The 23349-nt window shown below is 32.3% G+C and overlaps 1 protein-coding gene across 1 annotated transcript; it reads right to left on the bottom strand.

The window, feature by feature from the left end:
* Window positions 1-19628: 19628 nt before the first annotated feature.
* Window positions 19629-23107, bottom strand: LOC109338180 (the record flags this gene model as incomplete). The annotated part of the gene is made up of 4 exons (XM_019575340.1): window positions 19629-20158; window positions 20307-21934; window positions 22054-22293; window positions 22402-23107. Coding segments are annotated over 4 exons (3104 nt in total), but the record flags the coding sequence as incomplete, so codon positions are not given.
* Window positions 23108-23349: the final 242 nt, after the last annotated feature.

The following is a 23349-nucleotide window of genomic DNA, read 5'->3' as shown; positions in this document are numbered from 1 at the left end:
ATGCATAGATACTACACTTTCAGTCTTTCTTTTGTTCCATGTGCATTAGCATCTGCTATGTATTTATATATATAATTAAAATATTTTATACATATATCTATACGTACATAAATTTTAAGAATCCTAATGGTTAGTATGCAACTTCTGAACCAATTAGTCCCTTGTAAACCTTGTGTTCTTTGCCTTCCCATTCCTTTAATCTACGCATGGTTAATTGATTTTGGTTCTAAAAAAAATTAATCTTGAAATAAATGTGTTTAACTCTTACTCTTATAAGGTGATTGATATAGGTCTTCTATCTATTCTATTTTCAAAAGTCACCTTGGTTGAATTGTAGTATTCCGCTCAACATTATTTTTGTTTGATATTGTGAATTCCAAGCCTTTTTGCAGATAATTGTGTCTAAGATAAGGACAATTTTATATAACTCTTTGAGTATATTCTAGAATTTCATTTTTAAACCTGATATAGGTATTTGACTTCTAAAATTGTCTATTCAAATTGTACTTTAGTTGTTTGTATTTAATTCATGTCCTTCTAATGATATTTATGAAAATTCATTTATCATGATAATGGAATATATATTTTTGGTATGGTATATTGTCTTTATGTCTCAAATTGAATATATAAGATATCAAATTTCCTTCTATCACATCCTATTTTAAATATGGGAATGTAATATTGACTTGGTAACTTATGACCATTTTATTTTGCTCTTTGAATTTTCAAAATCCTTGTATGCCTAGAAGATTATTTATTTGATGAATATTTTCTTTTCTCTCTCAATGTAATGTGGTAAATGTAAATTTGAATTTTTTTTAATTTGTTTTATGACTATTTGACATGTGTGAAGTGAAATGTTTCTATTTCTATCTAGTTCGTGTTCATTTAACTATTTTCACCTTGATTAACATCTTTTAAACTTTTGTGAATGATGAGTTATGAAAATCTAATCTCTTTCCTTATTGATTACAATTACAAAAATATCCTAGTATTTTAATTCAAATTTTTGTAATGATTTATGAAGTGATACTTGGGTGAAGTGGATGCTAGCGGTGTTGCTCATGGTGGTGCAACAAGTTGAAGTTATGAGATAAAGCAGCTAAGGTGAGGGAGAAGACCATTGTGGTCATCGAGTATTTCATTGAAGTTTTTACTCTCCGATTTCCTCAAAAGTTGGAGAGTATTGCAGATTAGGAACTCTCATGGAAACTTGTTATACATGTAAGAGTCCTTAATCTTTTTCATGATGATTTATAGAGTCTTAGATGTTGGATTGTGCTGGAAATATATGTGTATGCTATGTTGGATTTTGTATTGGTTAGTATGTTTTGCTTGTTGTGTGCCGCGTCTAGTTTGCTTGAGGAGAGTGATTTCTTTTGTGGATCTTATATTTTATGTGCTTATATCTTAAACTATATGGGATTATCTCTAAAATCTAGATTAATGTCTTTGGTTATTGTATGATAGTTGGATACCATGCTCCTAAGAGTTCTGGTACTATGACAAATGAATCTTTGTTAATTTCTTGCAACAGTAGCTCGTAAAACTGCACATCATGATCCATTTAATCATTCTATTGAGGTTTAGGCTTTATATCTTTTTCTGTAATGATGCTAGTCGATTTCGGGGGTGAAAATGTGAATCCCAACTTTGTTGTATTAGAACGTGGTTTGACATAAATTTCTCCATGTGGTTTGTTGCCTTGTTTTGTAAATTGTAATTGATTCTTGCTAATAATATCGTTTCATATGGTGCTGCTATTGTAATGTTATATTATTTGTGTGGTTGTTAAAGTGTGGTCCTCTGCTAATGGCAAAGCTACAAGTTTAGGTGATATTTTGAAAGGATTGTATTTGTTGAGAGCTTATGACTATTCACACACTTGAAAGTGTAGTGAGATTTGTAGTTTTACCTAATGATCATGGTTACTAAGTTAGCGTCTTGAGCTCGTCTATTGGACTTGGCATGATAGAAATGCATTCGGGTTGAGATGACTAACTTAGGTGATATTTGTTGAAATAAAACTTATGAAAATCTTGATTGAAAGACTTAATGAGCTAACTTCGGTTAGTGTGCATAGATTGCATTCTTGTAGTTGGAATTGGTGAAAATGGAATGACACGATAATAGAAATATCATTGGGATTTGGATAGGGGCGGCAATGACGGTGATTCGTCAAGAAGCCTTGAGGGATTGCTTAGGTGGGATAGTCTAATGAGGGTTCGGGTTCATTACCTGTATGACCAGGATAGTCCTACATGCAATCTAAGCGGTATCTGACACCCCCTTACGCATTTCATTATTGGTAGAGAGGAATCCTGAAACGGACTGGGCTTACCACGTAAGCACCTCTGATAGAGGTAATTGGAAAACAATTAAGTTGATTTTGTATGATTTGCATGACATACGTGCCAATAAAAGTGTACGAAAATTAGGTATTTTTGGCTCTTATCAACTCCCCGCAATTTAAAACTTTGTTTGTCCTCAAACAAATGGTAAACTATATCCAAGTTGGCTTTGGTTAATTTCCAAGATTTGATTGACATGATTTCATATTTTACTCAAGCATGCTCAAAATTTCCAATGAGATTTTTCAAGATTTGTGAATTTCACACATATTGCTTCAAACATAAATTTTATGCTCATGTTCATCAAAAAATGTGTAACAAAACCAAAGAAAATAATTTTCAATCAAAATGTATTTTTTGTGCACACAAGTTCAAAGGTAGAACTTTTTAAGGGATGTAAGAGTTTCACTTAATATTCAATCATTTGAATGTCGTAATTTGAACGTGTTCTTTGTCTCACCTATGGTCATAAAATTGCATTTTCAATCAAGGATCACAATGAATAACCATTTTTTCCCGGACCATAAAAAAATCTTTTGTTTGTTTTCAGGACTTATTTCGACTTTAAATAATTAAAATGGGATATTTCAAGTGTCCCACTTGAATTTAAATAAAAATAAAGGATAAAAAAATTCAAACATAAATTAATTAGATATAAAATAGGATTTTTAAACCCATATTATTCTCAGAAAAATAATAAATAAGAAAACAAGAAAAAGAATTAAATTAAAATAAACCCCTAGTAATCAATACTCATTTCCCAAAAAAATAGTAAACAAATGTTTTGTTATTATTTATTATTTTTATTTTTCGAATTTATATTATAAGATATAAAAAAGTCAATTGCAAATATTTTTTATTGATTTTTATAATAAAATTTGAATTTATAATAAATAAATAAAGAAAATACATGGGATAGTCTAAGTATCCTATTTGAATTTCAAATGAACAATAAAATGAATTTTATTTTAGTTTTTTTTGAAAATATAATTTTAATTAATTAAAACATATTCCAAGATATTTTTTTTTTATTTTTTATGATTTAATTCAAATATATAACATAAATAAACCAATTTAAAATGCCTTTTATTTAATGAAAAGATAAAAATAATAGAAAAAATAACTAGTCAAATCTGACTTGGTGGACGATTTAGAGTCCTATAAAAAAGGGTGGGTGGTTTTATCTAAATTATTAAGTTAACCAAATTTTACAGATTAAGTTAGTTTTTATTTAGTGTAAATAAGTGTGTTTAGGATGACAAAGGGGGTTCTTTTGGGTTCTAAAAAACACTAAAGAAAGAGAAATCCGAAAAGTTAGACAGGGCGATAAAAGGAATTTCAGTGAGAAAAAGATCTAGTGCAATAGGTTCTACTGTTTGCACCGTGGAACTCTTCTACTGGCCAATCCTAGAGCTTCATGTTGCCGTCCACTAAGCGTTTTCAAGGTCCAGCCAACCAGGTCACGACACCCAAACGGTTGCACTCCTACGCATGTGGACGCGTCTCCACCAGATCCAGACCCCATCCCTAGTGTGAAATGTCGTGTAACCATGTGTATTATAAGAGCTGTGAGCCTGCTATCGCAGCCAATCAAGCAGTGATGCATGCATGGGCGGGTGTATCACTTCTCTCCCAAACGTGACGAATCAAGGCCCCTCTCTCAACATCCAATCCCGTGCGGCCGAGGACACACTAGTCTTGGCGCAACCAGCCTCTCCAGCCAACTAGTGACAGACATGTGGCGTAGTCTTTTAAAATAGACTTCCTAGCCAACCTTTGAGCGACGTGTGGGGAACCTTATTTGCTCCCGTGCACACTTGATTAAAACTCACTCAAGTTTAAAATTCTCTCATTTTTTTTCTCTTTTTGTTTTGACCCAACTTTATTTTCTATTGAAGTAATAATAATAATATTTTACTAACAAAACTAATTATTTATTTTTGGACAGAAAACTAAAAAATGTTATATAATTGTTTTTTGAAGATGAATTAATAATTTTTATACATCAATGAAAATAATAAAAATTCCTTAATATAGGTAACAACCAATAGACATTTTAATGATTTTTCAACATCTAATCAATTTTGTAATTTTTATTTTCATTTTCTACTTTTCTATAATTAATAAAAGTTGTTATTAATGGGAATAGTTTTTTTATTAAAATAAAAAATGACTTTAACAAAATGTATTTGATTTGAGAAAATTACTTTTACATGATAATTCCGTTATTAGTGTTTATAAAAGGATTAATGAAAGGATGGAGGCATGTCGTGGTAACACTTATGTCCTCATATCTTCTTTGAAAGGTCGCGTTATGACACTTTATTTCACTCGATTAATTCCTAAAATAACAATAAAAACTAAAAAATATATTACAATTATTTTCAAACCTTTTTAAAATGGGATGTGTTGCGGACATTAGTTCCTGATGCTTCACCCTTTTTAAAGAGTTAATTATTTTACTAACAAAGTATTTCAAAACCTAGAACTATGTAGTCTTGATTCACTAAAGTATTTAGGGTTAGGAAGGAGCATAATTTAATCTTGTCAGACATAAAAATAAAAAATAAATATTTTTATCTACACAATTTAATTTTAAATAAACTAGGGGTATTTAAATCATACAATTGGCAATGGTACTGTTTAAATACGGGCGGACGAGGTGCTAATACCTTCCTTGATCCGTAATCGACTCCTGAACATGGATATCAAATATGGTGGCCACTCTAAGAGGTCGCGTTGCTGAAAATCAGGATGCAATAGCTAGTAACACTGTTGGGGACTTTTTAAGATAGACAGGCCCAACGCAAATTTTTGCTTTTTTTTAATACCTTTTTTTTTCTTTTTTTACACAAACATTTTCTGCGTGCTTGTTCATTTATTTATTCATTTATTTTGTTCATGTCAATTAATTATTTGACTAAACTCACCATGTTTTATGTAGCCTTCGGGTGGGGGTGGGGTTTATTTCAAAAAAATTGCTTCCTCACATTCTCACATTAAACTTGAGTTACACACACATATGCCCTATACCTAGGTTGTTAGAGATTAAGTTTAAGATAAGAGGGACATTTGCTTTACCAGTGTAGACTTGTCTCCCGGTATTAGCACAACGGACCATCCAGATTGTTCCTGGTATTGTGAGTTAGACGCTCGAGGGGCATGACTCCTCTTGTTTCTAACTTACGATATTAGGACTCATTTCTTTCGATATTGGAAGCCATTTGGTGACCTAGAAGTCTAGAGCCTTTATTGAGTCCACTTTAAATATGACCTAGTACCTCACCATAGGGTTGTCATTCTTAGAAAAAACCTTGTAAGATGTATCTTACCTAGGACAAGGTAAGAAAACCATGTCTAGTCCTTATCCATACACATCATTTATCATCCTTATGGTGGATAAACCATATGTCAGAGTGGCATAAAAGTACCATTACTCAATAATATTCTTATGTCACTAGGATGACCAACCTTCATTATAATCCCTTTGATGGACACAACGCCTTAGAGATATTTCTCATTTCCCTTCGATGGGCTCAATGCCCTAGGGATAATTTTCATTCCCTTTGATAGGCTCAATACCTTAGGGATACTTCTCATTTCCCTTCGATGGGCTCAACGCCATAGGGATAATTTTCATTCCATTAGATGGGCTCAATGCCCTAGGGATAGTTCTCATTTCCCTTCAATGGGCTCAACACCCTAGGAAAAATTTTCATTCCCTTCGATAGGCTCAACACCTTAGGGATACTTCTCATTTCCCTTTGAGGCGCTCAACGCTGTAGGGATACTCTTCCCCCATTGGATGGGCTCAACGCCTTATGGATACTTCTCATTTCCCTTCGATAGGCTTAACGCTTTAGAGATACTTCTCATCTCCATTCGTTTGCCTCACCGCCCTAGGGTTAACTTTTTTGACATATTAATGAGTTTGGAGTTTAATCATTTAACTCTTGTTCATGCACCCCTACATACATACATTCATTTTAAAAAATTTATTCATTCAAACTTTCTTCCTATCAAGTGTAACAATACTAGTGACATATACCTACCTAAGAATACCATTTGGTATTCAAGAACCAAGCATATAGGAATTAGGCATCATTTTCTTAGAGATCATATGCAAAAAGGTGATTGTGTTATTGAGTTTTTACAAACCTCAAAGCAATTAGCCGATATTTTCACCAAGCCCCTGTCAAGGGATACATTCTATGTTCTACAGACAGAACTTGGAATTCTCTATGAATCATATCTGAGTTAAATTGCTTAATGGTTCATATATTACTTTCCAAAGCCTCTAATATATCATTATGTGCTACTTGACTTAAAATGATTGATTCTTCTGCATAAATGATTTCGTGTATGTTTATACTTGTTTAGTAATATGGGATAGTCTCTTAGGGTAGATCTTATCTTGTCATTTCCTAGAATTCATGAAAATCTCTTAATTATAAGTTTTTACTAATAATAATTGATTATGTCTTTAAATAATCGATTACCCGGACAAAAATATTTTATATTTAATCGATTATGCATATCTAATAATCGATTACTGGGAAAATTTTAAATTGTTTGAAAAATCCCTCCATGTTATTCGATTTACCTGTTATAGATAATCGATTCTCTATATTACCAAAACAGATTCAAGAGTATTTTCTAGGGTTCTTTTGCATTAACCCTAATCTCACATACCAAAATCCTCTTTCCATTTTCTTCAAAATTAGCTGTCTAAACATAAAATTTATGAACCCCTTCTATCCATTGCTTAGAACCTTCATTTAAATATCTTTAATGTCACTCAAATCTCATCTTTCCCGAAAATTCAGAATCTCAAACCCTAAATCGGTTAAGATAATAGATTACAATAATGGTTTACTAAATCATTCCTCTACAATCATGAGTGACCTTTGACCTGAACGTGTGAAAGATATGGAAAAACGTACAAAAATCTCAGAAACTGGTGGTTCTTCAGGTGTTAGAGCTGGTCGTGGAACAGCCCAGATGGACAAGTGATGGATCTCCTCTGGGAGATTGCCAAGACGAAGCTTGGGAATCTTTCGATTAGGAAGAAATATATAAATCTTGCCTCAAGGAACAAATGTGTATGTTCGAGGATAAGCGATGATAGTTGGTGCATTTTCTGTTGAAAATAGACTGCTTCATTACATCATTGTGTATATCTTTGTTTAGAGAAATACAAACCATGCTCAATCTACCATAACTGATGTAAAACTAATGTTTTCTATAAGAGAGGGAAATATGGTGAGGGGGCCTACAATAATTCTGAAAGTTATGTATGGCATTGCTTCCTCATCCTCCAGACTATTGGCATATGGAATTTTCATCTCACACATCATTGATCACTAAGGAATTGATGCTTCCACCGAAGAAATTATGATGTGGTTTGTATTTCTCTAAACAAAGATATACACAATGATGTAAAACTAATGTTTTCTATAAGAGAGGGAAATATGGTGAGGGGGCCTACAATAATTCTGAAAGTTATGTATGGCATTGCTTCCTCATCCTCCAGACTATTGGCATATGAAATTTTCATCTCACACATCATTGATCACTTAGGAATTGATGCTTCCACCGAAGAAATTATGATGTGGTTGCTCGTAAAAATCTTGTGGATGATAACTTGATACAATTAATATTCAGTTTTCTGATGATGGGAATGCCAGTATTTCGAGTGAGCCTAATCTAGAAGAACATCACGTCAAGGCTTGACATATGGCTAGTCAACCTCCATTTGGGATTGCTCATTTTGATGCTCTGGAAGAGCACCTCGATGCACGTATTGATACATGTTTCCAGTATTTGACGGATACTATGAGGGCAGAGTTCTAGAGGCAAGAGGAACGACTAGTTCAGGACATGGAGCACATTGTCTTTGTTGGTTGAACCGTTAACAACTTACCTCCTTCTCATCCACCTAGTAGCTAGTTTAGCTTAGGTTTGCCTAGTTATCCTAGTTAGGTGTTAGGTTGGTTTGTATGGTAATAGCTTGTTATTACTATTTTTGGACTTCAATTGTTTTTATTGTTATTATGTTTGCTTTGCTATTTATATAATCATTTGTTTATATAATCGTTATAAACTTGATACTTATGATATTTTGATATTGTTATTATGCAATATTATTTTCATATTTACCATTTTGTATTCTTGAGTGGTCGGTTCATGCTCATATTGTATATATCAAATTGCCTAGTCACTCTATATTGAATTATAACTTAAAATGCTTAAATATTATGCTTAAACATGTTATACAAATTGCATATCATGTAACAAAATGATCATTCTAATTATCTGGTTTGATAATCAATTACTATACTATGATAATTGAATATCGTGAATAAATTTTATGCACTTGTCCAATTCTTGATCATATGAAATATTTCTGTTTAATTATGTTAGATATTTTCAACTGTTATATCTTACCTACTTTTGGCAGAGTTAAATGTAATATTTCATAGCTTTTTGATCATTCCAAAAGGGGGAGAAAGTGTTGCTTTGATTGTTTTGCACGTTGGGTTACATATGCTTCTGTAAACCTAAATATAGGGGGATATGACATATTCTACCGATAGTATCTAATATTGAAGAGATCTTAGAGTGAGGGGGAGAAAAATCTCATTCAGAATCATCACAACCATTGCAAGTCATCACTCAACATCAAGCTTTTCAAGTAAAAGAATGTAAAGTCTATCAAAGTTTGTCATCATACCAAAAGGGGACATTGATATAGCAATAGGAGATTAACACTGCAATGGTGCGTCATGGACTTAGTTTTGATGAAGACAAAAACTAGAGCAAAAAAAAAGTGAAGAGAAAGCTTATAGATGAAGTGAACCAAATCATCATGCCAAAGACACAAGCTTTAAATAGAATTAGGATTTTATGTCTTAGATGTCCTAATATGATTGTTTAGTTTTTGAGTTTAGGTTAGATGAACCTACGATGGAGGTCTCTCAAGAATTAAATTTGTTAAAATTAATTTTTGAGACATTTCATTTATTCATCTTATATGATATGTTCATGCATTGCATATACATGATTTCATGCATAAAAGCTGTATATTTTTAAATCATACATTGCATATACATCTACCACATAGAAGGTTCATATTTCATATCAAGGAAATCATTTTTAAACTCATATAATCGATTAGATTATATTGATAATCCATTATATGTTTTGTGAATTCCGATAATCAACCATGTTATGTGGTAATGAATTAGTCAGAGTTACAATAGCTAAATAAATCTGGCTAATGACATAGATTATCGATTACTAGTCAAGATAATTAATCATTTCCATCAGACATGATATTTTTGGAATCACGATAATCAATTTCCAATCTTGATAATCGATTAGATCATTAGAACAACAGTTGTTTATAAAAACCATTTTTATTCTCATTGGTTAAGAATCTCAGTTTCAAATTTTTCATATTTTCTAGAAATCTTTGAGAGCAATCTTTTCATATTAGAATAGTTAGTTCTTTTTTATTTCAAAAGAGAAAGGAGTACAATTTTCATATCTTTAGAAAAGTGTATTTTTGTGAAAACCATGCATTAATCATATTAGGATTTTAAAATTCTTGTGTGATTTTCATGTTAGGTTTTAGGTCTGAGTTTAATTTAAAATTAGCACATGTAAGGTGCATCATTACTCATATATCATTTTACAATCTTGTTGAGAGATTTAATAATTTTCGTGTATTTGAGAATTAGGTTAAACCCTACCTGTAGTTAGAAAGAGGTTTTCACTAATGCAAGATTCTTGGTAGTGGATTGAGATTGGTGAGAGGCCAAAACCATAGGTGGTGAAGTATCAATAGAGGGTTGAGTGGCATAACGAAATACATTCAATTTTATAGTGAAGAACAATCTCCTGAGATCAGAAGTCGAGGCCTGGATGTAATTTGGAAGTGGACTTGCAAATGAACCAAGATAAAATTTGTTGGTGTATTTTTGTCTATCCCTTTACTCTTTAAATTTAATTTTATGTTTGATAGTTTAGATATCTTATCATTGTCTGAATTGTAGTATTATTTGGATATTCAGTGTTGTTAACTGTTATTGAGAAATTGGATCTAAACACATCATTTTCGTGAAACTTTTTCACCAAGAAAACAATATTTTCAATGTTTCTATTTTGCCTCATAATTGATTAAATCTTTGGATAATCGATTGTTTAGTTGGAGATAATCGATAACCGAGAGTAGATAATAGATTATCATGTCCAATTTTGCAATTGTCACGATAAACTGGAAAACGACTATATTATACAGCTACACCTATTCATCCCCCTCTAGGTGCATGTATACTCTGATTTTAACACAACAATAAATTGATTCAGAGTTCTCCATACATAATATAATACAAATCATTTCAACTCCTAGTTATGGTGTATAATATTCTATAGGTTTAGTGTTCCAGATAATTGATAGAGTAGTCATTTTCCCTTTTCTTGCTTTCCTCGTTTTCATTATTCCCCATCTTCTATCTTTTTCTGGCTGCTATGTTTCTGTGGTTGGAAGCTAAAATGTAAGTAAAAAATGACTTTTATCACTTATTATTCTTTATATATTAACATATTCTCCGTTGTGTAACTAATCCTGATTATGTACCCAAAAAACCTAACTAATCCTAGTTACTATTTTTTATGAGTCATAAAATCTTCTAGTGAAAATAACATCTCCTTGGATCATCATGTATTGTAGTAGGCAAAAGGTCAAAAGGTTGATTCTAAAGAGTGACATATATTTGAAGGAACATTCATGCACTATTAAAAACATTAGTTCCTTACTTATATAGGGCGATGACATACCCATGGTCATACAAAAATGCTTTGAAAGAATTTTCTTATTTGCATTTGTTTCAAAACAAGGTTCAACGTGTTTAAGTTCTTTTAGTATGGAAATATTGAACAATTAAAAGCAATTTAATTATTTCAAGGCATAGTAACGGTGGCTTTATGTTTGACATATTTACCACGTGGAGAGAATAATAGAACTCAAATTATTTTCATGTTTATTTTGAGAATGTAGTGAGATTTTTAGATTTTGGCATTTACGTAGTATTCTTTTAGCTATATGTGGGTGCTAGAGTAAACCAACTTTCTTTTGATTAAAAGAGAAAAAAATTGCAAATCATCAAATAAAAAACTTAGACTCTCGCTCGGCGACAAGGATGGAACTTAGTGAAGACAGGTGGGGGCAACTGCCTCCCTTGACTTTTTTCTTCGAATTTCATAAATAGTTTTTTTTACCTTTTTATCAATTACACTTTTTACCTTCTTCAAATTATGTGTTTCTTCTAGAAATTGTAGATAAAGTTCTCTTACATGTATAGATTTTGACATTACTTATAAATTATTACTTCATTTAATTTCCTAATCATTTTACATTTATGAAATATATTATATGATTATAGATTTTTTTTGTCAAGTAGCAAAATTCTTAAGATTCTAAATATTTTTATAAAACATTTAATATTGATAATGTATGTATTTTTGTGCAAAAATTATACCGTATTGATTTCAATACGTGTAAGAGAAGATTTACTTGAGATGTCAATTTCAACGTTTTATTGTTAATGTCATCAACAATTCATATTTGATAAACACTCACCCATCTCTAAATTAAGTACAACTTTGACGATGAGAAAAGTGAATGCTTATTATTTGCTTAATAGAGTTATTCGTCTTATCCTAAATATTATGACTTAGCTACTACAGGAATATCATTTTCAACAACAAATATAAACAACAAAAATTATGTAGTAAAATAGAAGATGAATTTCTTGTAGACAACATGATGATTTATATTAAAAAACAAATAACTAAAAATTTTACCCTTAATTTAATTATCAATAAGTTGAAGTCTTTAACTAAGATCGACACTTTAAATGATTATAATTTTTCTTTAGCATCTTTAATTGTTAATTGTTGTTATTTATAATTAATATGTTATTTAAAACTTTAAAACAATTATTTAAATATCTTTATTTTTATGTTACTCAATTAATTTTAATAATAAATTATAATTAAATATGGATTCCCCTCCTAAACTTTACATCAAAATACGTTACTGTTAAGCAAGAAAAGATTCCCACTATGTGAGAACTAATAGAATTTATTTCAATTAGTCTCTCCACCAATCAGTAAAATCCCAGAACCGGTCAATGAATGACTCCCTCTTTTAATCCACCACTCATCTTCAAAATAGAATTTATTTCTTTCTATCTCAACATAACATATTTTCTTTACATCTCTGAACGATATTTTTGAAATAGTTCAATGATGAGTGTGGTAATATAGGACTTTGAGATGAAAATTGTCCCTCTTGAAGTTACTACAACTTGAATTAAATTTTAGAGCACTTGTACGTTACTGATATATTTTAACTTATTTGGAGAGCATCTGGAAATTGCATGATTATTGTTATAACCTTCCTACATCTTTCATGGTGCTGTATAACTGAGGGTCCTTCCCGAGTGTGGTAATATATGACTTTGAGATGAAAATTGTCGCCCATAGAAGTTACTGCAACTTGAATTAAATTATAGAGCACTTGTATGTTACTGATTTATTTTAACTTATTTGGAGAGCGTCTGGAAATTGCATGATCATTGTTATAACCTTCCCATGTCTTTCGTGATGCTGTATAACTGAGGGTCCTTCCAAGTATTGTTCTTTACAATACATTAAAACCTCTTCATTCTCTTCATGATAGTGTCATTAGATTCAAACAACTATGTGACAATTAAAAACCACGTTGTATAGATTCTGGAATTTCATAACAAAATATAAATGCAAATAACAATTTCTACCAGAAATATGGATGATCCGATAAATTCATCCAATTATTTGTACCGCCATATTTTTATTTGATTAATAATAATATCAATGGTATTGGAAGTTGCATAAATCATACTTTTGGGTAACAAAGTTGAATTCACATGATTAATCTCTTGTAATGCTCCACTTGCAATCAGGTAAGCAATCATCTCTATGCCAATCATAAATGCCAAACCGGTGTAATTTTCCATCCCAAGTGAAGCCACAGAAATACCATGTAGTGCTCCAGAAGTTAAGTATAAATTGAAACTTAAATTCCTCATCATATTTGAGAACATGAAAAACAAGGTCATGTTATGATAAGTGTCCAAATGCACTACTTTTCATACACATTTTATGGCACATATTTTGATTTATCATTCTTCAAATCCAACTTAGAACACACTTTTTAGATAAAATTTATTTGTTTAAATAATATAATTTTTTATCACCTTGTATCCAAGTTCCCTCTAATTTTTTAGGAAAAGTTTTGAAAATAATTGTTTTTAAGATGGCCAACAAATCAAGTCAAAGCTCATGCCAAAAGCCAGAAAAGAAATGCTCAAAACAAACAAACTAAGCATGGCATGTTGTGTGCTTAGTTTGTAGCCAAAAAGATTGCTTAGGCTTTAAGAAAGGTAGCTTACTTCACCATGAAGAAATCTAAGCTAAGTGAGCCAAGCCACTTGCAAAATCAAAAGCTTACTTTACTTTGAAGAAATCATAGGAAAAAGTGCCAAGCAACCAACCAAATTTAGCCCAAAAATTGTTGAAGAAAGGTTGCTTCAACTTGAAGAAAGGAGGTTTCCTCCTATTGGAGAAAGCTTGGCCAACCGCTTAGCACACATGGCTAGGTGCTTACGCCTAGGCCAACTTGGCCAAGACTTCACCATGAAGAAATCCTCTATGCCACCAAACAATTTGTTAAGCCTTGACTTAAAGACCAAGTATATGACATCATGCATGACACAAACCATGAAAATCTAGGTAGGAGGTGTCAACATGCATGTGGCCTAGCTCACCATAGGTTGTCCTGCCTAGGTCAAGTAATGACAAGGTCAGAGGAGGCCATGGCAGGGTCAGAGCAGGTCAGGCCACAGCCAAGTTAGGCCAACTTGGCCAAGTTGGGCGCCCCTGTTTAGACGCTGGGTGCATGGATGCTTGGCCAAGTTGGCCGGGTAGGCCAAACTTGGCTAGATTTTGTGTGTTTGGTGACCCAAAAGGCAACAGGTAAGCCCCTCAAGCAGGCAGCTTAGCTTTGCATGATCCAGCAGCTTGCAAATAACTTAAACAATAAGCAAAAAGTCCAGCCAAGTCTAGACATCATAGCCCATCATAGCCCACCATGCCAAAAGGCTAAAAAGCATGAGAAAGCATGGCTAGGCATAGGCTAAAGGTGACAAGCAGTTGGGCAACAACTTATGGCACATGGAACAATCCCATCGAAGGGGTTTTCCTCATTTTACATGTCCAATAGGAAGGGCAAAGTGCTGGCGAGTTTTCCTATAAATAGGAGGCTTTCTTGCACCACTAAAAACCATTCACGTCACTTTTTCATCACTTTTCACACATTGTACTTACATTGTAAAATCCTCTTCTTCTTCCCATTTTGGTTTTCTCTTTTTCGAGTGTTCTTAGACTTTTAGTTCATGGAAATTCAAGGGGAATGGAGTTGGAAAATAAGGTGAAAAAATATGATTTTGTAACCTCATTTGGAATCAAAAGCATCTCATCTTTGGATAGATGGCTCATGCTCCTACATATTGACTTGGATTATGGTGTAATATTATTTTTTCTCTTCTTTTGTGTCATCTTTTGAATTGAATACATTCAAGTTATTAGTTTTGGTTAAGTTTTGATTCTTTATGAAGTTCTTAATGTGGTTTTAGTTTGATCACCTAAAACTTGATTTAAAGATCCAAAATGCTTCTTCTTAAAGTGTTGACAAGTGAACTAAATAGTAAAACCTACACCTTTGTTCACTTGCCACATCAAGCATCTATTTTAAGCAACTTATGTTCAAGGCTAAATGATGTTAATGGAGCCTGAAGTAGGGGTGTGACAACCTATTCCGACGAGTGATACTTAACTATTATTTAGTGTATTACATAAGGTTTGAAAATAATCTTATCATTCTCGGACACTAGATGAAGGATTTAAAAATGGTGTGTGGAATTAACTGAAGTATAACACATAACTTGTAATGTTTTCAAAATCAATTGAGTCAATAAATAATTCCATCTTTCTAATCATTTTTACCCTCTTGAATTTGTCAATAGTTAGTTCTTTACTTTTTCATGTTTCTTAGTTCATAAAGTCACAAAAACAACTTTCTATGTTACTTTCTTACTTTTGATAAAATATAAAAAGTATGAGTACATTTCTATTAGGCAATTCCTTATGGTTCGATATAACTTTATACTATACTACAATTGAATCTTGAAAGAGATGCAAATGTAAAATAGTAAAGTGTTAACTTATAAATTTTATTTGTTGACAAAGAAAGAAACCTTGAATCAAAGTGCAATTTAATTCATAAATTGTATCTTTGTGAAAAGGAAAAATACACAGTCATAATGAGTATTCAAACTACTAACTTTTACTTTATGTCATTTATTTTCCGCAACTAACATTTATTTTCTATCATTTAAATTCTACAACTAACATTTATTTGTTTCTTCATTTATTTATTCTTTACCAATCTTCCATAAGGAAGTAGTTTGGTTAATGAAGGAAAACGAAAAATAAATATCACTCATTATAACTTGTGTAAATTTGCCAAATTCATACCATTATACTGGCGTTGGAATTAATCCAACAAAGTCGAGATGGTATGAAATTGTTAATAATTATATAAAGCTATGTTTTTTATTAAAGGAACATTCTTGAAACCATTATACCGGCGTTGAAGTTTATTTCAACAAAGCCGAGATGGCGAGCAAATAAATCACCAGCAAGAAAACCGTTTCAACATGTTCTTTCGATTTACAATGAAATGTCAAAGGAGTACCTTTGTCCAAACCATTCTTAATGTAAATGTGCAGGTAATGGAACCACCATCCTTCACTTACAGCTAATAGAGAGACAATTGAAATCAATGAGAATAAGAAGATATGGGAGCTTGATTGTGCCATCAATATCACTTCTCAATATTTGTGTGTTTTTTGTAAGTATAGTAAGCCCATTTTTATAATGTTGATATTGTAAGATTCCATTTAACAAGGTTGAAATTATAATTAATTTTTTATTTTAAATAGTGTGTTGACATACATTCTCATTCTCGTCAACATGCTTTTTTAAGGTTTGTGATTGAGTGTACAGTCTTTACAAGCTATATATTCTTACAAAAGTATTAGGTTCTCCGAAAGAATAAGACAAGAATATTTGATCTCTTTGATTTTGGCACCTCTTCTAAAGTGTGAAATTTCTCCTATGAAGTTGTTAGTCAAAGAGTTTATGTTGTGGAAATTGAGAGAAAGGGGCTAACTAGAGATGTAGAAATTATACTTATTCAATTTCTTGAATGTCTTTTACGCATGTTTTGCCTTTATATAGTAATATAGATAAAAAATGAAATTTATACATTAATTATTCAATTTATCATGTATTCTTTTTTGATATAGTCATTTTTAATTTATTATTCCTTTATACCTTTTTTGATATAGTCAAATTTATTAAATGAAAATAGTAGGGGTTTCATCGAAACTAGACATTTCAACATTCGTTTGTAACTCAACTCATTATTTAATTTGATTGACTTGTTTCATTGACCAAAAAAGATGAACTTGAGCTAAAATTCGAGTTTGTTAAATAAACAAGTTGAATATAATCAAAATATAACTTTACCCATTAGATTCATGAGTTTACTAGATTATGCATATTTATAGAAAGTATTTAAAACTATGCATATTACATATGCCATAAAATATATACATAATACATACATCTGTACTTGGAAATAGAGGAATGTTTAATATTAACATTGCTGAATAATATTAACTATAACAAAAGATAATTTTAAATATAAATTATTTTGAAATAATTAAATCTTTTCCCAACACAAAGTTTATTGATATTACTAAGATTACTGGTGTTTGTGGTAAATTTCGAATAGTTTTTAGGGAAAAGTCATATAATTTGAAGAAATAAATTATGTGGTTTGATTTTGTTTGGTTGATTTATATCAAGAAATTTGATTTAAAAATTATATGCGATTTCCGTTGACATGGTTTGATATTTTTAATAAAAAGTTTAACACACTCTCAACGTGTCATGTTCACTTAATAACAAGTTTAGTATGTTTTCAAAATGTCAAATGCACATAAAAATGAATAAGTCTTCCTTAATACTACTAATACCAACTCTGATGCACACAAACACTTCATTGAAAATTAATAATATACATATGAACTAAAAATGAAAAACGACAACATAAATAAAAACAACAGGAAAAATAAAACACCGGAAAAGCAACACCAATAACGGACCAACATAATTTTAATAATAAGAAAGTATTAACTGATGAAAATTTTAACAATTAGACAATATGAAAAACGTACATTTGACATCATCAATGTTGAGGATAATTAGATTAAAAAATGAACTAATCAGCACTTTTTGTATTTGAAAGAATTACTACTCATTTAGTCCAGTTTTTGTAATTGGAACCAAAAACTAAATCAATCAAATGGTTTTTTAAAAACTAGTGCAACACGGTCCAAACAATTTAAATTTAGTAGTTTCAGTTCTTGAACTAGTTTTTGGTTTCTTTTATGGATCTAAATATTCCTAACTCAAAAGGATTCAATGTTGCGATGAAAGTAGTTGTCAGTTTTCACATAGAATCAAAGTTGCTACTTCCAATAAATGATCTTTTTATACAATGTAAATGTGAAATTCTAATAGTCAAACTATTTTCTTAGAATAAAAGTGGAAACAAAATTGTGTTCCATTATTCTCTCCACTTGGTAATTATGCATCGAAAGGATTAAATTGCTTCTTATTGTTTAATATTTCCATACTTAAAAACACCTTAAGTATCCCTGTGTTGAAAAAATAATTTTATGACTTCAAAATAATTTATATTTAAAATTATCGTTTGTTATAGTTAATTTATTTCAGTAATGTTAATATTATAAATTCCTTTATTTAATTTTTTAAATAGCTAGTTTCATTGTATTCTAAGAATTGTAATATCTCCATTTGTTTCAAAACATGGTCAACATGTCAAAGGTTTTTTTAGTATGTAAATATTGATCGATTAAAATCAATTTAATTCTTTCAATGCATAAAACAATGGCTTTTATGATTGACACATTTACCATGTGGAGATAATAATGGAACAAAATTTGTTTCCATGTTGACCTTGATCATATAGTCTCACTATTAAAATTTATCTTTTAAGAAGATCATTTGTTTGAAGCAGCAACTTTGACTCCTTCTCAAATTTAAGAACTACAACACAAGAAATTTCGCATATACTTATAGCCAAAAGTCATTGGTAAAAGATAAACAATGATATGTGTAACATAAAAAGCCTATACCTATTGTTGTTTATACGTGTCGTATTTAAGTTGATATACCTACAGTTTTGTCTATAGGTCTTATAATCCTTAATACTACACAAATTATATCATGTTCATCTAAATAAATACCAACTTCGTTTCTGAACAAATTTAAATGGTTCATTTCTATTTTTGTTGTATCAAGAAGACATTTAGTTGCCTAATCGACCTGTAGGTAATAATAAAAATTATGAATGAATAAAATAAGCCACTAAAAAATGTAGTGATATAAACTATACTATCAGAAGGATGTTCTCGTCATTATTATTGGGTGGGTGATGGACAGCATGGCATAAACTGTTTTTGTGTGACTCATTGTTTATGGTTTTGTATCTTATTCTAGTCTGAAATTTTTCAACCAATTAGTCCCTTGTGTGACTTGTGGCCTATACCTCCATATATATTCCATCTATAGTATGATTAGTTGATTTTTTTTTTACTAAAAACATTTTTTATAAAGTAATTGTCTTTAACCCTGATTTATATAGATCGTTTTATTCGTTTTTATTTCTTCTAAAAGTCACATTGGTTGCCGTGTAGTACTCCAATCAACATTATTTATGTTTCATGTTGAGAATTCCAATTTTTTTTTTAAATTGTGTCTTAGATTATTTTTTTATAAACTACTGCCCAAATATATTAATGATGACACAAGAAATTGCATTGTGTTGAACCTATAGTTAGGAAGACCCATCCTATTTATAGAGAGGTCATGCAAAAGGAAGTTAGGAACAAGGTTCCACCAAGTAAAAGTCCTATGATTAAGACCATAATTGGCCAGTTTATCAGCACAACTATTACCCTCCCTATAAATATGTGATACAATACAATCCATTGAAGTTAATAAAGCTTTGCAATGATCCTATTTGTTGATAAGCTTCCAAGGAACCATGGCATTACCCTTGAAGATTTCAACAACAAGAGCAGAATCACTCTCCAACCAAACAGTAAACCAACCTTTTTTGTGAGCCAAATTGATGGCCATGATTGCCGAGATTAATTCAGCATAATGAGCATCATGTATACCAAAGAATTCGGCAAAAACTCCCAAGAAATCACCTTTGTGATTCCTGAACAGAGCTCCCCCTACAGCATTGCCAGGACTGCCCATAGCAGCGCCATCCGAATTGATCTTGATTCTATCATGAAGAGGAGGATTCCACCAAACTTCCACAATCTTAGGAGCTTTGGAGTAATTAATTGCAATATTGAGGCACCTAAGAATGTTGAAATCCTGCATTGATGTGCTAGCATTGAGCTTAGTTTGGTTACCAGATAGAGCAATAGCCAATTTGATCCTGGAAATAGCAGAGTTGAAGGGTTTTTTTTGGTCCTGAAATTGATCTTCATTCCTGCAAAACCAGAACTTGATGCACTTGAGGACTCCATTGTCTATTGCACAAAGCAAGAATAGCAGTGATGGATTGATTATTTATGCTTATAGAAAATATTCTGCCAAGCCAATTCCAGATTCTCACTGCAAAAGGACAAGTTAGGAAGATGTGATCAGAGTTGTCATTGGAGGACCTGCATAGGTTACACATTGAGGCCAAGGAACAACCCCTCTTTTGCAGATTCTCATCAGTAGGGAGTTTAACATGCCAAAATCTCCAAGTTGTGAATGATTTTGAGGGAGGGATGGAGGAGGACCAAATTGTCTTACACCAATTTGAAGGCTGAGGATTAACATTTATCCAAGCTGAAGCATCCCTTAGAGTCATCAATCCATCCACAGAAGATTTCCAGATGAATCTATCCAGATTAGCAGATATATTTATTTTTGAAATTTTCCTAATGATTTCTAGGTACCTGTTAGCCAAAGAGCTTGGAATGAACCATTTAGAGTCATTAATTAAGTCTGCCACTTTAGCCTTCAAAAGAGGTTGAATTGAGTCAGGAATTTGTAAATAATCCACCAATGCATCCTCTAACCAATTATCCCTCCAAAAGTTGATGCTACTCCCATTGCCAACTATCCATATGGAGTTATCTATTGCAGTTTTCCAATTTCCTTTAATTCCAGGCCAAATATAGGATTTTATGTATCTAGTCACATTATAGATCCCAAACCTTTTTCTGTAGAAGGTTGCCCATTCCTGATTAGAGTAGGACATCTCCCAGGCTAGCTTTAACAAAGCAGCATGATTAAGATTTTTGATTGATTTTAATCCTAGCCCACCAACTTTGAGGGGTTGACACACCTTCTTCCAAGCCACTTTAACCAACTTCCTGATTTTTGTATCACCAGACCATATAAAGTTCCTGATGCTAGTGTCCACAAACTTGATAAGTTGATAAGCCCAAGCATATATGTGGAAGCTGTAAGAGAGCATGCTATGAATGACTGATCTAACTAGCTCCACTCTGCCCATTATGGATAGAAAGTGACCTTTCCAGGTTGCCAACTTTCCCATAATTTTATCAGCAATAGGTTGAAGGTGAATTTTCCTTGGCTTGACTTTGAAGATAGGAACTCCAAGATAGTTAAAAGGAATACACCCTACTGAGAATCCAAGAGAATCAGTAAGGGAAGCAACTTTCCTAGCATTAATTTTGCCATAATAGAATCTGCATTTTGTAGGGTTAGTCAATTGCCTTAAAGCCTCACCATAATCAATAAGGAGATGCTTGAGAGCTAAAATTTCTCTTTTGATGCCCTTATAAAAGATTAATATGTCATCCGCATAAAAAGCATGACTACAAGTTTTCAGGTTTCTAAAACCATTTATGGTGCTAAGTTTGCCATCAAGCACCAACTTTGAAATTCCCCTACTTAGAACATCCTCAGCTATGCAAAAAATCAGGGGGGATAGAGGGTCCCCTTGCCTAACTCCCCTTTTGCAAGAGAAAAAACCCACATTTTCACCATTCACATTGATTGAGAGTTTAGAAGATTGCAGAATAGTGCTGATCCAATTTACAAACTTGTCATTGAATCCGAAAGCATGAAGAGTGTTGAGAAGGAAATTCAAATCCATAGTATCAAAAGCCTTCTTGATATCCAGTTTGATAGCTAAGTTACCCCCAAACACTTTGTGATCAAGCAAATTTATAGCTTCCGAGGCCAAACATATGCAATCAAAGATGCTCCTATCCTTAATGAATTCTCTTTGATTAGGGGAAATGATCCTAGAAGTGACTAAAGCCAATCTATCAGCAATGACTTTGCTAATAATTTGAATTGAAAATTTGCCAAAGCAATAGGCCTAAACTCCTCGATTGTACAAGCTCTAGAGTGTTTAGGAATGAGAACCATTGTGTTAGAGTTCAAGTTGGGTAGAATCCACCCCTGAGTGAAGAATTGTTGCACAGAATTGCAAACATCCTCCCCAACAATGTCCCAAAAAGCATGATAGAAGCATCCTCCAAAACCATCTAGCCTAGGAGCACCATCCCCATTCATAGCATCCACTGCTAGCTTAATTTCCATTGGGCTAGGAGTGGAGGTTAGCGTGAGATTCTCATCCAAAGAGACCAAATTTGAAATGACAGAATGGATTAAACCATTTGCAGAAGAATCATTAGGACTAGCAAATAAGTTTTTGAATTAATTCTCCACTTGAATGGCAATTTCCTGCTGAGTAGTCAAAAGATTATCCCCATCTTTTAACAAAGACATTGACTTGTAGACCTACCTAATTTTTGTTATTTTGTGGAAGAAAGATGTGTTCCTGTCCCCATTGATTTGCCAATTAAGTCTGGACTTTTCTTTCCAAAATTCTTCCTCAACAATCAAAGCCTCAACCAACTCATTTTGGGCAGAGTATTCATGCTCTAGAAGACTTTGATCAGGACCAGAAGCAAAGATTGATTGTTGAATTATCTCTAGTTTCTCAGAGGCCATTCTCACCCGCTGGTGTATGTTGCCAAAGACATTAAGGTTCCAGAGCTTGAGCTCATTTTTAAGACAGTTAAGCTTATGAGATAGGATGAGCATGGGACAACCAAATGCAGCCTGCCTCCAAGACTCCATGACAACTCTCTTACAATCATGATGAGTCAACCACATTTTGTGAAACCTGAAAGGAGATTTCTTGGCAATAGAATCAGTAGTAGCATATAATAAGATAGGATGGTAGTCAGAAGCAATTCTAGGCAAAGTGCAGCAAGAAACTTGATTCCAAGAGTGTAACCAATCATCATTGCAAAGTGTCATGTCTAGTCTTTTTTCAGTCAGGGCAGAAACTGATCTTCTATTAGACCAAGTGTAAGGAGCTCCTCTTGTGTCCAAATGAATGAGATTTGCAGAGTTAGAAAAGGATTTGAATTCCTCAGAGGGTCCTCTGCAAGGAAGTCTAGATCCCTTGCACTCATGAGCCCCCAAAACTACATTAAAGTCTCCTATGCAGCATCAGGCACCATCATGTAAACTCATAGCTGCATGAATATCATTCCAAAGCTTCATCCTCTGTATATAGTTATAGTGAGCATACACCGCACAAATGTTGACCAACTTACTGAAAGTGTGCATGTCAAGAGGAACACTTTGGAAAACTCTCTTTATATGTCATGGTTTTGATGAGGACAACTTGTGCTAATAAGAGCTTGAAGATCACCAACAAATCAGCATGCTTAAGTCTTTT

This window comes from Lupinus angustifolius, unplaced genomic scaffold, assembly GCF_001865875.1.
Source record: "Lupinus angustifolius cultivar Tanjil unplaced genomic scaffold, LupAngTanjil_v1.0 Scaffold_18_189, whole genome shotgun sequence".
NCBI classification, from domain to species: domain Eukaryota; kingdom Viridiplantae; phylum Streptophyta; class Magnoliopsida; order Fabales; family Fabaceae; genus Lupinus; species Lupinus angustifolius.
The sequence above is the reverse complement of the archived record's forward strand: the minus strand, read 5'-3'. Positions and strand labels throughout refer to the sequence as shown.